Source organism: Larus michahellis, chromosome 9, assembly GCF_964199755.1.
Source record: "Larus michahellis chromosome 9, bLarMic1.1, whole genome shotgun sequence".
Taxonomy (NCBI): Eukaryota; Metazoa; Chordata; class Aves; order Charadriiformes; family Laridae; genus Larus; species Larus michahellis.
Genome location: NC_133904.1, coordinates 40860718 through 40878038, shown reverse-complemented (window position 1 = coordinate 40878038; position 17321 = coordinate 40860718). Strand labels below are relative to the sequence as shown.

At 46.8% G+C, this 17321-nt stretch overlaps 2 protein-coding genes across 8 annotated transcripts in view; both read right to left on the bottom strand.

The window, feature by feature from the left end:
- Positions 1-767: 767 nt before the first annotated feature.
- Positions 768-9985, bottom strand: NKRF (NFKB repressing factor). The gene is made up of 3 exons (XM_074602020.1): positions 9551-9985; positions 5909-6030; positions 768-3722 (listed from the first exon to the last, which is right to left on the bottom strand). The coding sequence occupies exons 1-3, from the start codon at positions 9748-9750 to the stop codon at positions 1735-1737; spliced, it is 2310 nt and encodes a 769-aa protein (XP_074458121.1). The 5' UTR covers positions 9751-9985; the 3' UTR covers positions 768-1734.
- Positions 9986-10517: 532 nt separating this feature from the next.
- SEPTIN6 (septin 6) overlaps positions 10518-17321 on the bottom strand; it is a 34784-nt gene continuing 27980 nt past the window's right edge. For 2 of the 7 annotated variants that reach the window (XM_074599622.1, XM_074599620.1), the window contains exons 10-11: positions 16589-16632; positions 12970-14056 (exon numbers count right to left, since the gene is read on the bottom strand). In XM_074599622.1, the coding sequence (XP_074455723.1) occupies positions 16629-16632 (4 nt within the window). In that variant the 3' untranslated portion in view covers positions 12970-14056; positions 16589-16628. Of the gene's footprint in view, positions 12915-12969; positions 14057-16588; positions 16658-17321 lie in introns of those variants that run through there. The other 5 variants (XM_074599621.1, XM_074599616.1, XR_012588932.1 and 2 more) reach the window with 4 other exon arrangements.

Below are 17321 nucleotides of genomic sequence, written 5' to 3'. Positions count from 1 at the left end.
AATATCTGCCTAGAAAGTACCAGGCTTCTTCCACTCCTACATCACCATCTGCTAGAGCCCAGCGTTCTGGAGAGCAGAATTCAGAAGCAGCGAGAGGGAATAACACACACAAAAACCCCAACCAACAAACTTTCAGAATTAACTGCCAGATCATTTTTCTACCAAGACAGCAGCAGCATGTTTGTATTCCAGAAGCCCAAGCCAGCAGGAGCTGTGCTGCAGCCATCCCGGCAGGGAGGAGGGAATGTTCGCACTCTTACCTGCCAGAGCAGCCTCTTCCTTTTCACATCGTGGGGACAAAAATGCCTCTAACTGCACATCGCCAGGAAATTCTTGCTTCATCAGTAGAGGTCAGCCACCCTCTCCTCAGCCCTGAAAGTATTTAAAAGGAAAACAGAACAGGAGCTGGGAGAAAAAAGCAGAGGATGATGTAAAAAGATGGAGAGGCAAATACAGGCAGCAGAAAAACAAAAGCAATTGCTGAGACACAAGGCGACAGGAGAACAGACAAAATATTTCATTAGGACTGGCTTTGCGCTGAAGAATCATCAGCTGGCCCTACTGGTGACAGGAAAAACCCAGCATCTCTCAGCACGTCTTGCTCTTGGCTCTTCCAAGGTCAATTCCTGACTTCTACATTTCCCAAGTACGAAGCCAGCGTTCCTGCGAGGCTCGGGAAGCACCGTGTCCCACGGCCCTGCCCGTCGGCAAGGAGCCAGCGCTCTGGCGTCCCGGAGAGAGGCCACACTCACAGCACACCTCAGAGCAACACCACAACCTTTACTTGTGAATCGCCCTTGATATACACAAGCGCAGGTACAGTCACGGAGCACAGAAATAATTAGGCACAGATTTGATTTTGCTCAGGATTAAAGAGCTTATATTCGAAGTAAAAAAATAAGTTATATAACAGTCCCCACAAGCTACAGGAGCATCTTTGCTGCGTGGGCTCTGCGTTTACCTCCGGATTTCATATGTCACACTTCACCGTGGTATTTGCACATGTCAAGGCAAAAACACACTGGAATTATCCTAGTCCGATACGCTGACAATTAAGGTGCGTTCAGTAACTCTCAGTACGGGAGACTCAAGGCAGAAATCTATGAATAAAAGCGTGCTGTTAAACTGGTTAAGGACATCTCTCTACACACATATATGGCAGAGACAAGAGCACTATATGTATTTATCAAGAATAAACGCAGTTTTCACACTTTTTTTTTTTTTTTTTACAAAGTGTGACAAATCCTGTTTTTTTCCAGAAATAAAACTTTATTTTTATTGTCATTAATACCAACTTTACATACAGGTTTACTCCCCCAGACTGCATTTCCTTTGCTTTTTATTATTTTACTTTTTTTTGTAAAAAAAAAAAAAAAAAAAAAAGGCATTTTTTTTCCTTCCTTGGTCAAGAATAATAAGGGAACTATGATTTTAAATTATGCCAAATTCCTTCTTGTTGGACATGGTGGTTTTTCCTATTATAAAACTATTAAAATGTGAAGGAGCAAGTAATATCAAAGACACATACAGTAACAGCACTACTGCTTTTGGGTTGTGCTAATATACTTGAACAGAACTTGGTTGGTTCTAAACGTCTAACAACATTTTAGAAATTATATTAACGAAGTGAAAGACTTTAACGTTAATATAACCCACAACAAGAAAAATGCAGCATCTCTTTCTTCAATTGAATATCCAGGAAGCTCAGTCTCCGGTCAAATGGGACACCTGACCTCAGTTTGCCTGAGGCATAATAAGCTCGTAATGCCCAACCTGGCCTTCTTGCTTCAGCTGGTCTAAGAGATCTTCCTTGCGCCGCTTCCTGCTTACCACCAAGTATCTGTTGTGGCCCTGCCCATGAGATTTACTTTTAAGACCATATTTTTGGGCGATCTGATGTATCTGCTTCCGCTCGTCCATGTTCAGTTCTCTAGAGAAAGTCAAGTCAATGTGACTTTCTGAGCGTGCATAGTTTCGAATGATCTCTTCAATATCTCTTTTAGCAATTTTGTTCACCCTTTCTACATCAAGCCCGAGTCCTTCCCTTTTAAACTGCTCCTTCACTGAAATTGGCTCTCTAATCCCTTCACCATCTTTCCCTAGGCCACCGCCTGTCCAGCCCATCTTTCTTAAAATTTGATTCCCAATGTTGTCTTCTTTGATCTTCTGTTTGAAAGCCTCTTCTGCTGATCGACCCCGAATCTCATTTCTGGAGATGACATCTTCGACGGTGCCTTTCTTCAGGTTATTAACAACAGTTGGCTGAGTCTTTTTGAGGATTTTCACAGCTTCCTCTGCTGCCTCATGCTTGACAGATTTCTTCACTCCAACTGCTTCTGCGATGAATTCGTCTTCAAGCAGCACCTTGCATTTCCATCGCATGCCGGTCATCCTTTCAAAGACATACTCCACCGTCATCTTGTTGAACTGGGCGGTGTCGTTCAGCGTACACACTGGATTGCTGGAGTTCTCATAAATCACGAGGTCCTTCAGGTCCTTCTTCCTTCCAGAGCCCCGCGACGAGCAGCCCACTTTCTGAACTTGGGTCACCTTGATGGCTGCTATATTTGACTGCATCTTCTGCAGAATTTTCAATGCCTCCTCGGCTGCTGCGTGCTTGCTGGTCTTCTTTGTGCCAAATCCCTCAGCTAGGCAGTGATCTTGTAGATACACCTGACAACGCCACGAGCGGTTGGGCATTAATTCATATTTATATTCAACAGACATTTTGTTATATGAGGCAGAATTGTTAAGTATTCCTATTGCATCGCTGGCATTCTCTGTGAGGACAAAACTAGTCCAGTGTTTGTTGGTATTAGTGGAACCTTTCACGGATTCAGTACCAGGCTGCATCGGGACACAGTCCCTGTTGGCAACTACAAACTCCTCGTGAGGTTTAAGAGCAGGAGGGAAATCTGGGCGACTCACGCTTGCCTCGCACACCACCAAGTCTTCATGATAGGTGTGCTTGAACTTCCGCTGAACAACTCGAACTTCCACAGACTTCTTCAGCAGCTTGACTGCCAGCTCTGCGGCGCGATCCCTGGATCCGTTTTTGCTGCCGGCGTAACCGGTGGCCAGGTAGACATTCTGACATCGCACTTCACATGCGAAGCCATCTGTTAGGAGCTTCTTGCTCTTGGGGAGGTCAGCAGGGGCAATTTCTTTCAGAGGAACATAAATATATTCAGGATTTGTCTTGCATGCCTGAATTGAACGTGTCAAAAGATACGTATAGTTAATTTTATCAGTCCCAGTGTTTGCATCTGGGTTAGTAAGATTTTTCCAGACAGCTGCTGACAGTTTCTCAATAAAACTCTGCTTCAGCATTATAGCTGATGGAGGGAAAGTCTCTGATGCAGACTGGGCAGTTGAAGGAGAAGCAGAAACCTGCGACATGCTGCTCGTGGTGGAGTCCATACTATTCACAGCCTTCTGGGCTGCTGCTGCCTGGCCTGCAAAGCCAAACCCAGCTGAGTTGGAGAGCTGGGGATCCGTCTCCCGTGCACTCACAAAAGAATTCGTACAGTTTTCAGCTGGCTGCACTATGCTGTTTGTGTGTGCCTCCTGGTTCACCTCCTGTGTTTGGTTATCCATAGAATCTTCCTTCTTGTCAACCTTCTCAGCACTGGTGACAAAGTGTATCGGTTCAAAACGTGGTCGCACCCGGAACCTGGGGACCATCTTTTTGGGCGGCTCAGGAATCTCTTCTGGCTCTGGAGCTATAGGGGTGGAAGAAAATGACAAGATTACCAATATGTGCTGTGACAGGGAGACAATGTTTTCACAGAGTCATCTCCAGAAGGAGACTGCAGGCTCTGAACACAGGATTCCTACTTCTTAGCCACAAACTAAGAGGCTTCCTTCCTTACAAAGACGTTCACAATTGGTCAAGTAAGACCATTCATTATTGTGCAGGTCACTACAGTGGTATCTCCAGCTCCACAACCACCATACAAAAATCTCTACATACTTGGTTACACACATTTTAGGTCTGAATCACTTGCTCTGCCCTGCCAGCGTTGCCCACTGAACCCATCCAGTCATTTCTGAAGTTAAGCCATTCAAAGCTACTAAACCAAGTAAAAACTACAACCGCTAAGACAGAACACCAGAGTGGGACTACAGCCTCAGCTCTGACTCTGCCGCAGGGCTGTGGGATGATCCCAGATAAACTACTTTATCTTCAGGTCTTCTCATTTGGTGGAGGAACACAGTGATATTGAACCCTCCCTTCCAAAACACACAGGGCTGTTAATAATGTTATTTTCTGTAAATATAACTACCCTCGGGTAAAGGATACCAAACATGGAGAAATCTGCCCGAGCCCTGGATGACAGCTGCAGTGGCTGGGGGGGGCGGGATTATACATTACTGGGAGACCCCTTGTTTCTTAAGCAGAAGAAATGCAAATGAGGCAGAATATCCTGATATAGAAAGCTACCACAGAAAATGATAATCAAACAGCTGATAAGCAAATACATTACATCTGAAAGATGGTTATACAAGACTTCTCCTGTGAAAGATTTAGCCCCCACACTCTGAAGTGGTACTTTGTAATTTCATCAGAGGAGCAAAAGGCCACCTCAGCACCTTGGAATGAGCTGCCTACTCCAATGCCAATGTGTGCAAATATAATATAGGTCAGGCAACACATCTGTCTAGACATCACACTACCACAGCGTATTTATCATAGCCCAGTTCACTGCAGATGAAAAAAAACCACTTCGCATACAGAATAAACAGGCCTCCATATTTAAACCAGGTGACAAAGCTCTTACACATGTGTTAAATCCCTCAGTCGTCAGTTTTGATGAATTATGGCAAGGTTTACATTTCTTGCTCAGTTTGGTATTTTGATGATTGCACTGCAGCAGCACCTAACGGCTCTCACCAGCAGAACAGCTCTGTGCTGTCTGTGTAACATGCAATAGAGAACCTTTCCCCTCGGAGCTGCTGCCTGACAGACAAAACACGGGAGAAAAGCAGTATTTTTGTCAGTTTTGCAGCCAGTCCACGGAAGCACAGAAAGACTGCTGGGTGTCAAAGGAAGGGAAGAAACTTTGGCAGAGCTAGGGATTACATCCACTTCTAGACGAGTCCTGTGCTGTCTGACCATTTGTGCTTTCAACAGCCAAACTACTGACTGATGCCGCCTCACAAAGCAAGGGCCTGCCTGCTCACACCTGCGTGCGTGAGCAATTCCCCTGCCGTTCCTTCTGGAGAGAGGGCAGGGAGCTCTGAAGGTGCTGGAGAGGAGCCAGCGGATGGAGCCCTTGAACTGCCAGCCCTCTCTGCCTGCTGCATTTTCTCCACTGGAACAGCTACAGCTGCAACATTGATCCCTGAGACCATAGGACTGGGCTGACACATGCAGGACTCTTACAGGCCCCATAGAGAGACGAGGGAAGAAAAAAAATAAAAAAATAAAAAAAAGAGAAAAAAAAAAATTAACCACCTCCCCCCCACACCCCCCCAGTGCTCCAGGCAGGTCCAAACTCAACATCAATGAGCTGAACTTCACATCTCCATGCACGTGTACCTTCTCACGTTGGAACACCACCCCTCAGCATAGTGAGGAAGGGCAGACAGATATTTCATTTCATAGATTCAATTCCCTAACACTATCACTAGGGAAAATCAATTACCTGGTAATTTCAACAAAAAATGCTATTTTCTTAAGCAAAGAGAGAGCCCTGCATGAATGACATACACCCCACAACATAGCCGAGGAGGTGAAATGGCTGTAGTCTACCAGACTACATGATGGTCGCTTCTTTTCAGTTTGCTGTGCTGGCTCTTTCAGAGGCAGCCCCGTGGCATGCTGCTCTCCTCATGCTCCCACTAATGCCCACCAAACAGCAACAGGGAAAAGCGTCTCCTTTGACACACCAGCAGGTATACTTACTGTCAGATGGAGAGTGGTATCTTTTTAGCTTCCTGCTAGGGACCAACTCGTACGTCCTCATTTCCCCAATATCAATGCCTTCAGCCATCTTGAGAACCTTCTCCATGACCTGCATGCCATATCTGTGTGGATTCAACAGCAAACCACTTTAGAACTGGTCCCATAGGGGCAACACACACACATGCACATACAAGCTTTTATAATGCAAAACAAGAACTAAAGCTGCCTGAGACACCGTACCTGCTTCAAGGGAGACGCTCCTCCTGATTTTGCTGGAGTATTAACACGGGACCTGACCACTGTCATCATGCCATAGCTAGTTCAGTGCCTGCAGACAGCCTGCACACCAGCTAACAAGCTACCTGGCTCTAAGGGAACCCATTTGTGAATAACAAACCGTGCAGACACCAAAATGATGGTGCTTGAAACTTAAATTTAAATGCATTATCTGTCAAAATACAACATTTGGCAGAGCTGCTAGGAACACTGGGGTGTGGAGGAGGAGAAGTCTCCATGGGCATCGCAGCTTCAGTGAACTAAGCCCAGGAGCGACCGACAGGCACTGAAGTCTCGTCTGGGTCAGCAGCCACAGACAGCACGTCACCAATACTGAAATCGCAGATGTCAGATGGCAAAGGCACTGCTCAGCTTTTATCGACCACTCTTTAAAAAGCCATACTAATTTCCAGCTTGGTAGCTGTAACTGAAATGTTTTAAATCCCTGAGCTGCGACAGAGGTGAGGTAGCTGTAACTAGCTCTGCACACACCCTGGCCCTGCTGCAGCACGCTCGCAGTTGCACACAGGCAGGACATGCACTGTACAACCCCATCCTTCTTGGCCTTACATCCCGGACCATTTAAGTTTTCCTTTCCTCCAGGGATCTGTCACATGTTTTCAAGCTATCTGCACGCTGAAGCTGAACAAGAAAAAAACTCAAACCTTTCTAACCAAGGAGAACCTACAAACACGGCCTGAAACTAGCCTCTGACAGCTTTGCACTGTGGTTCAGAAAGGAGAAAAAGCAATCTTGCATCTGTTCCATGGTGTGCTCACCTTCAAAAGTCAAAAAGCATCAGGTCACTGCCCACGGACAAAAGGCCACAACTGTCCCAACAGATAATGCTGCGATAACTTGCACCAGCTTTTAAATACTACCGTTCCGAGGGCTCTGGAAATGTATTCACTCTCCACTCAACAAGCGGAGAGTGGAGTTCCTGTTCCTGATTTAGAGGGCCAGGCAGAAGTTAGATCCATTTAAATTACTGTGCGAGAACTCTGAACACAGACTACTGCAGTCCCTGCTTCACTGCAGGTACCCAGCAGAGCTCAGCCCCCACCAGGGAGGCAGTGGACTGTGCACAGGGAGAAAATGCCAAGAGGCATCAAAGGGAGACAGTGGTGATACCCTCATCCTCCTGCAGCCAGAAGGGAGAGGGGTGGGAATCTCTATTCCTCCCTCTGGTTTACAGGGAGGAGAGTACGCTACCTGTGATGGGAACATGAAGGATGATGCTCTTTGCCAGCAGGGTGCAATAACAGTGTTCGATTTGACATGAGTGTGTCACTCCTCTTCACAAAGGATGGAAGTGTTTGGGGCTCCAATTTCTGCCCAGGGGATGATCAGCCAGTCCCAAATGTGTTTGTCTACCCTGGCCTTAGAATTGCCAAGCTGTGGAGACTGCAAATGGAGGCAGAGGAATCCCAAGCCTCCAATGCCTAACTAAAGACTCCCTGCTGCGACAAATATGTTACCTCTTATCCTGATACCAGTAGCTCTGGAGCATAATGCCTCCCCTTGCCTCACCCCTCCCCATTTTGCAGCCACCTTTAACATATCTGAGAACACATGCATCTTCTCTCAACCAACCCTAAACTAAATGAATCCTGTTACTTAACGCCTTCCTCACAGACCATGTTTTCTAAGCCTTATGGACATTCTCCAGATCATCCCCCAGAACACTTCCTCAGACTTCATCAGCAAAGACTCTCATCTGTATTTACTCTGACAAACAGGCTGTCTTCCCCTAGCAAGTGACCAAAGTTTAAAAAAAAAAATACAAACAAAAAACCCACCAAAAATCACCAAACCAAAAACCAACCAACAAACTTAAAACAACAAAAATCCCCCAGACTTTGAAGTTATTCACTTGATACAGCAACAACAGCTCTTCCCAAGTAGCAAAAGGCAGTTCCAGAGAAAGCTGTGGGTCCCCTCCCTTCCCCAGACAACTCTAAGTAAAGCTGCCAATTGCTCTTAACAGCGCAGGGTGTTTGCTGTGCCCGTGCGCTGAGTTCACGTTCATGCACAATATGAGCTTTGGGGAAACATCCTCACTGATAATGGCTCTGCACTGCATCATGCCTAAATCTATTGCTCACATCTCCCCTGAGAGCTGCAGGTAGCGATGTTCATCGGGGAAAGTATGTGCACTTACAGGCTTAAATTGCATCACTTTTTAGGATTTGAGATCTTGCCACATAGCTCTTCACTTCTGTTATCAGCACCCTATAACTATATTATTGCATTGATTCCCAAAAGCACTATCACAAAGACAGACCTCCGTTCAGACAGCACATAAACACATTAAAATGAGCTAATGGACCAAAATGACTACATTTTAAGAAGTTACATTCAATTTTAGCACACCCCTCAAGCTTTGGAATTTGAAGCTGTTTTAAAACTACATTCAATTTTGACGCTTGCAGAGCAGAATAGTTTATTACTTGGACGAGGAAGAAATAAGAAAACATGCAGATCTACATTTAAAGATCTTGACTCAGCTCTACAAATGACACGAAATATTCCCCGACAAGGCTTTGAGATAGTAACATGAGTAAAAGTCAAACTATATGCCCTTCAGTGTTTACAAGCTCCTCTGTTGCTGCACAATTTGCTGAAGTTAGTGGTTAAGCAGTTGCTTCTGTCTTTAAAGCCTTGTGTCCGGTTAAAAATAATTGCAACATCAAAAGCATCAGTGGGGATGCGGCTGACGTTTGTGCAGATCTCCACAGCCCCGCTCGGTACGGTACGGTGGTTTCTGCAAGAGTAATCCTGATCAAGGGAAACCTCCTCCATTCACCGGGCCGACTTCTCTCAGAAAAACGGAGGTTTAAGGGGACCGTACGGGCTGCCTTACGCTTAGAGGGATACTTTCTCCTCACTTAAATTATAAAGCACAATAGCAACATGCTGAACGAGTCCTCAGGGATGGGACATCAAGAACTACTTTCTTAAGCAGCTTGCTCCCGTCCGCATACAAACACACGAACGTTCCAGCAAAGAAAACTGCCCGGAACGGCGGGGGGAACCCGGCCCCGCTCCGGGCGGCGGCTTCCAACTTCCACCCCGGCTCCTGCCGGCGGGCCGGGCCCTCCCGAGCCCGGCTGACACCCTGGGGCACCCCAGGCCTGACAGCGAGCGAAAGGCCCCGGCAGGCAGCGGGGCCGAGCGGCCGGAGCCGCCACCCCGGCCGGCCGCCTCTGGGCCCGGGCCCGCCTCAGGGTCTCCCCACACCCCCGGGCCTCCTCTGGGCCTCCCCACGCCCCCGGGCCCGCCCCATGCCCCGGGGCCCGCCTCAGGGCCCCCCCCCTCTGCCGAGAGGCGGCCGCGCGGTGCCGGGGATGTCCCGGCGGGCCTCACCTGCAGCCCATGAAGACGTGGTTGGTCCAGAGGACGGAGAGCGAGAGGAGCTGGTCTATGGCGGCGCCGGGGTAGCCGTGGAGGTGGCGGAGGATGAAGCGGCGGCGCAGCCCCCACTGCCGCTCGGTCTCGTTGTACTGCCGCCACTGCTCCAGCACCGACTCGGGCACCGCCTCCGGCTCCGGCGGCGGCGGCGGCATGGCGAGCAGCGGCCCGGCGGGAGATCCCGCCTCGCTGAGGGGCCGTCCTCGCCGGTGGCCGCCAGGCCCCACGTGCGGACAAGGCCGCGGCTCGCTGCGGGCCGCCGGGGAGCGCCGGCCCAGCCCGGCCTTAGCCCTGCCGGCCCCGGCCCCGGCCCCCGCCCCCGCTGGTACTGGTGCCGGTGCGGTGGGAGCTCGCGCCTCCCCTCCCCCCCGCGCCGGTCTCTCTCCTCGCTCGCGCGGAGCCGCCCGGCCGGCGCCGCGTCACGTGGCGCAGGACGTCACGAGTGCGCGAGAAGCGGCGAGAAAACGCCGCCGCCGGCCGGCCGACACAGCGCCCCCTAGCGGCGGCGGCGGGAGCAGCGCGGCGGGGCCGAGCCGCAGCCGAGGCCTCCGGTAAACCGGGGGAGAGAAGCAGCCCGCCAGCACGGCCGCTCTGGGAGCCGCCCCGGCAGCGCTTCCCCGCCGGGCAGCGGATGGAGGAGCCCGAGGCCTCCCCTCTCTCCCCGAGGGCGCAGGCCTGGCCTCCCCCGGCACTGCTGAGAACGGCCGTGGTACCGGCCGGCGGGGGGACAGGGCCGCGGGGCTACTTCTGCCCCAGGGGCGAGGGAAAGCGCCGCCAGAACCCCACCCCCGCCCCGAAGGCGCCGAGTTTTCCCTTTCAGTGACCACCCAAAGCTCCGTGGTCCCCCGCGCCAGGCCCAGCACAGCTTGCCGTGGCCCAAGAGCTCCATCAGCCCCACAAGCACCAAACAGCAGCACGCACGCAGGCTTTCATATTTTTTATTTAAAATTTTACATTAAAGTTAGAAAGGTGTCAGGCTAAACAGTGCTGGCTCTTCAGTGTCTGTTGTAAATACATCACCGGGTGCCGTTCTGGCGCACGTCCGTCGGTAGAAAGGGGAGAAGATGGTGGCTGGGGAGGCGCGCATGGAGCCGAGCGGGGCAGCACGGAAGAGCAGGAAGCGCGAGGGCTGGCTCCCGCGCACAAAGGACACCGCACCCTACTCACCAGGGACTGCAATGGATAGCTATTATTATCATTATCATTATCATTCTGGCAGCTGTCAGCATCGCCTCTCCCTCCTGATACTGACAACTTTTTTCTAACTTTAAAGAACAAGAGGAGGTTTAGTTAGGAAAAAAGAAAAAAAGTACCACTTGACCCACATCCACCAGCTGATGGAGCTTGTTTAATAAGGTGGTGAGACACAGGAGGACACCAATGAAAACACACAGTTCTTCTTACTTTATTTCTTTGTTAAAATTAAATATTTGGTGGCTGCCAACAGAGCAAATTGCACCGTGTTTATATTTCCTTTGACTCTGAATGCACAGTTTCCAAAACCAATCAGACAACAGCATATTGAAAATACTCCTTAGGCTTCAACACCTCATGGAAGCCCATGACATTTATATTATTAAAGACAAAATTAGAAAAAAAAAATATGCCCATAACGTTTGAAAATGTATTCGCTACATCATTAGTCCAAACATCACATTTCTGTTGCTCTTCAAAATTCCTGGTAAACAATCAGTTCCCCCGTATTACCCTGTCTTGTCACACAAATTACAAGACACTTCAATTTTAGATACCATGCAAGTCAGTAAAAGAGCTTCTTTCCAAGACACTAACACTGAAGATTTGTTCCCCCCCTCCCTAGGCATAAGACCCTTAAACTCTTCTAGAAGTGGCAGTCTTCTCCCTCAGACCCAGTGCAGCTGGCGAAGACAGATTAAAAAAAGCTACAGAGAGAGAAAAGGGGAAAAAAGAGAAAAAAACAGAAGATTAGCAAAAAAGAGAGACATTCAAAAAGCAGGAAAAAAGAGATGCAACATGAAAACAGCTGACAGAGGAGCGATGGAACCTCCTTGTGGTACCTCAAGGAAATCACACAAGTAAAACCATTTTTTCTTTAAAGTCTTTAAAAAGACTTTACAGAACTTTAAATAACTTTCTACTAAGGCAAATGGTCAGGAAGAACAGCCAGTAACCTGCAGTATGGTTAAAAAAAGCCACATTAAGTGGTTCTTTTAGGAGATAATCTAGAAATCACTGACAGACTGGTATTGCCAGGTTTTGGGAGCAGGCAACATTCGACGATAGAGGAAGAAGTAAATATTCAAATTATTGTAACTTGCTTAAAAAGAATCCCCCACAAAACAGTCAAGAGACTTTTATGGGAAATAAAATTGTATTTATGGTGAAACAGAATACCTAAGAAAATACATTGCAATCAAGAGTTTTAACTGCCTTGATTGCTGGAACCAGAGGCCAGACCGTCGTTTGCGTTACTGCGCAAGGTTGGCTGCTGCCGTGAGCAGACTAATGTTCGTGAGGCTTTAGCATCATTTTAGTAGAATTCTCAGCAGCAGCTTGCACTAAAACCAGCATTACCTACCATGGCTAGATCTGAGGTGTGCTTATCTTGCAAAAACCCAGGATTTGAAGGGTTTTTGTTGAAACTGTTTTGGCAGCATGCATCCTGATCTTTCAGTGGGGTCAGGACGTGTGGATTCACCCACATTAGCCTGCACACAGAATTTAGCCTGCACACAGCATGACTGAAGGATCAGGGTCATAATAAGCAAGTCTGAAATGGAAATGAGGTCTTCAGGTAACATGAATTAAGCAAAAGAAAAAATAAAAGCAAATTAAAAAAAGATAGATGATGTCATGAAAATGACACCAAGTATAAAGAGAAAAGAGTTTTTTATCTCTCAGCTATGCGATAATTAAACTAAGGTCCTGTTGACATTTTAATGTCACCAATAAATACATTTAAACTGCGTTGTTATTTCGCCAGCAAAAATAACTCACAGAACTTATTTCCACATCCCTTATTTATCTGGGTGGAGAGGGACCAGGAGGAAGGGGAATCCATTAATTGCAGGGGGAAAAAAAATTGTAGGATTTAAAGTGGCAGCATCCAAAACCTTGTTTAGGACTAATTTTACATTTTTTAATAAAAGCATTAACCACCAGTACATAGTAAAGACAGAATCACACTGAGGATATAGGAGAGAGAAAGGGTAACACCATGGAAAGGCAACAGCTGAAATGCTGTCACGTTTTATTAGACCCTCCGATTTAACAAGTAAATGAAGGTCCATTCCAGCCCATTGTATTCAGGGGTAATTACTCAGTACAGAGCCATGGGTTACTGTAAAAGAAGGGCAAAGAAAACAAAAAACAAAAGAAGTAAATGTTAACCAGAATTCACCGTCTGATGAAGTCTTTATTTAAAAACAAAACTCATCCGGAAATACACAGAGAAGACACCTGCAGGCAAACCACATTTGCACTTGGCCAGAATGAACTCCTGGCCTCAGTGAGCAAAACACCCTCCTTTTTAGTGCAAATCTTGCAGTAAAACAAGGCTTTTGCTGAATAGAAAATATGAGAAGCAACCTGCCAGCATCCGTACACTTCTAAACAGATGCCAAAAAAAAAAATAAAAATAAAGGTAATACTTTTTGCATTAAAACCAGAAATTGTTGGAATCACTGAGAAGAAAGTCAAAGAAACATCATCATCTTTCTTCACAAACACTGATATGTACAGCAAGGTGACCAGCTTTCCCTGAGATTGGATCCAGGATGTGCATCCAGGCCAGCACACTGAGAGGGAGACAAGGCAAGAGATCCTTCGTGACCCCTGCAGCATTCAGAGAACACTTAGTTGCAAACCGTGGATCCAAGTTTGAGAATCCCCCAAGCCTGGGGACTAGAGGTTTGGACTCAGGCCCACGCCTGTGAGGATGTCAAGTTTTGCAAAAAGTCCTTTAAAATTATTTGAGTCACAGATGGCAGTGCAGGGGGGTAATGAGGGGTTAGATACAGCAAATTAAAAAGGGGAGAGGGGCAGCCAGTCTCTCGAGACAGCCCGTCCCACCCCACGGCAGCACGGCATTGCATTCACAGCGGTCCCAGGACGGGGGCTGAATGCACACCACCGTGCAGCCGTGCTCTCTTACCATGCAGCCCTCGCGCAAGATGGAGGGAGAGACAAAAAGCCGAACAACTGAGAAGAGGGGACACTAGCCCTACGAGCGCTCGGGGAAGAGGTATCAGCAATGAGCATCTCTTGCCAGTTCCATGTAGGCTATTGCTGAGTTCTTCACAAGAACAACCATAACCCAGAACAGCCAAGGGCGCGGACTCTTGCTTAAAACAAGATGGTGAGCGCAGGAAGGGAGCAATGAGTAAAGGTGAGCAAACAGGCACAATGGCATAGCTGCGGGTTAACCGAATGTGGGGGCATTCGCTTCTGGTGTGAAGGGAAAGGTTCTACAGGAAACCCGAACTGAAAATGAAAGAAAAAGGCAGATTAATGGTTTTATGGATTAATGACAAAAACCAAAATAAGAATACAAATGCTTCCTAACACACACACACACAAAGAAATGTTGCTAAGTGTTAATAAGGTTTAATTTGATTACAAAACATGCTTTATGCAGACACACACATGCATACATCCCCACACGCTCAGCAGTGGGATGTACCGAATTATTTTCTAAAACAATCCTTCCACAGTTTTGCAAGCTACAGGACTCATCAACTGTGACTTGTTTGTATCCTTGCAAAACAGTGGAGCCCTGCAATACTTTATGGATCAATATGGAGAGTATTTTTCTGAATTCTGGAAAAGTACCATATATACATATTTAATTTAGCAAGGACAAACACCCATTGAAAAAGGCACTGTCTGCATTTGTATAGTGGGAACAAAGAACTTCATTTGATTCAAAGCGCAGCACACAACAGCCTACAGTTATGAGGACTGCCAAAAGCAATCCAAAACCAACAAAAATCAGTAATGTTCACTCTAACTGCACTTTAGCCGTGCCTTCGTACTCAGCACCAGAATGAACACTGTTATTCTTTGAGCTTATTTCTCCACATTCGGAGCCGGATAAGCAGAGAATTGTTCTTTTCATTGTTTTACAGTTAGCGTTGGCAGCAGAGACATTCATTCAACTGGACTGCTCAAGACGACTACAAGCTCCAGTTCGAGTCAGTGCAAGACCCTTCTGAAGCTCTTCTGTTAAGTGGAACGTCCCATTGAAATTAAATTCAAATGCCTCTCACTGACAGCGTAATGTTTACTTGCTTTTCCATTTCCCTTGGCGGAGCTAAGAGGGAAGGAAACCTGGAATCAGCTTTTTCCTATTTAAGGGCAGACCATAAGTTAGTTTGGACTGTATCCTGGAGAGAATGTAAGTCCTAGCTTTATCTGCAGGGAAGGGTGGCCCTGAGGCTGAGTTTTTAGGGTGTTTTATAGATAAGTGCTGCTGTTCCAACAGCTCCCTTCTCCGAGAGACCTGCGCACCTCAGCCTGGGGTGCTGTCACCCTTGCCTTGAATAATAAGTATTGCTGCCCTGTCAAAAAGCAAGACATTCCTGTGGGAGCTTTCTTTTTCCTCTCACCAGAGAATCAACAGCAAATTAAGAAAGCTCAATTAAACACACTCAACCTAGCTATAAGTAGACCACTGTCATTAGCAGTTTAACTAATAACACTAATGAGGATGCTGCTCTCCTGCCAGGCAGGTGCATTTCTTACATGTCTTTGTCTAAATGAGTCTTCACTTTACAATAGATGCTGGCACTTTGCACTGCAAACACTTGCTTATGGCGAGGTTTGTTAACCCTTTCAGGCAATCTCACCTGTTCCACAAGCCTGCCTGTGACTATGTGGCCACCTTACATCCTTGCTCACATGAAGGCAGAGACACTCTGGACAGACTCACAGCAACCCGAGCAGAGCAGACTCACAGCATAACACCACTGACAGGGCTCTGCTCCAGTGGGAACTCTCCTCGCCTTGGCAAAACTCATTGGAAACTCGGATGCTGGTCTTATTCAGGGGGAAAGTGCTCCAGCAGGCTTTCTGGACACGTCTGGAATACAGTCCTCCTCTTCCACTAGCCTTACCCTAACTGTGGGCATGCTTGGCATGGCTCCCAGGAGTGCGGGTCTGTGTCTGTCTGCTACAACTCAATATCCAATCCATGGGTGACCCATTTGACTGTTAAAAATGTCATAAAGTCTCTCAGTCCATCTTCAGAGCCTTCACTACCTGCTAAATGTTCAGTCCATCATTTTTTTGTGGTTTTGGATAATCAGCTATCATCAGTCAGCAGATGAATATTGATCTGGTTACTCTTCAGTAGCTTCTTTAATGCCCCCTCATACATACATACACACACACTCATACACACACAGAGCTTGGTGATTCTCTGGTGCTTTGGGACAAAGGAAAGCTCTAGGTTTGGCAGATTTTACCATCTGTTAGTACATGAAGGGTGAGGATAAAAACTACTCTTGAATCCACCTTCACCTCCACTGTAACTAGAAGTTAACACTACAACTTGGAGGGGTGGGAGGGAAGGAGGAAAAAGGGAAAAGACATTTTCATGGCTAGCTGGGCTCCACCATCAGCACCACATCTCCATAGCAATTGTTGCCATAGTATCAACATGGCCTATGTGATTAAAGAATATAATTTATTTCTAAATAAATAAAGAAAACGGAGCCAACAAAGTGCTGGGAAGGTTTAAAAGGAAGAGGACCTAATCCTTATTTTTCTACGTTTCATGTCCTAATACTGAGTCTCTCTGCATTTTACTTCGCAGACTCTTTAAAGACAAACTTAATTGCATCCTTTTTCTACAACTGCCTATGTAAAGAGAGACTGGTAGAGCATGTATAGTAAGGGTGAAAGCAGAGGAAGACAGAGGTAATACTTATAGGCTTCTGGACTTGCATGGGGTCTGCTTTTTTAGGAACTGTAACTGATCCCACTGTGAGGTCTATATTAGTTAATGACGCTTACCAGGACAATGTGCCTCATGCACCATGCAGCCAAACAGCAGCTAACTGTAAAACAGCACACATTTAAGAGCTAATAATGATGACAATGATGTAACAAAAAAAAAAAAAAAAAAAAAAAAGAAACCAAGTCATGATTAGTGCAAATTACAGAGCTTGGGTTTAAAAGAGTCACCTGTGAAAGAAAAAGGCTAATGTATTGCCAGCCACTAGTAAACAAGATACAATTAAGCTACAGCTTGTGAAATTCATGGATTGTTAGAGATAGTTATGATCTAAATACTGAAATGAATTATTAAGGACAACTGGAGAAGTTACAGAGTAAAGAAAATAGCTATTTTTCTACAGGAGAGAGAGGCCTCCTAATATCTTCCCAAGGCCTACCCAAACACTGACCTATGTCTTTCAAGGAGTTTTCTGTGCCTTTCTGTGTCCTTAACTGACAAGGACGGTACCAACGCTTTTCCATATTAATGTGCTTGGTGTCAAGGACCCTTCTGAAATCAGAACTGCTTCTAGGAACAAGAGTGTGACCTGGGCCACAGTGACTAATTGCTCACACCATAGGGCATGTCATCTCCCTTTTCTGCGTTCCTGACCCTGACTAATCTCAGGGCTGAAATCTGCAGTCCTCAGTGTGCAGATCTCTGAGGGCTCTAAGCATGAAAGAACTCAGTTGTGTATTCCTCACGCAGTCCAGGCTGGGGAGAGAAATCTGTCCCCAGTCAGTCTCAGGC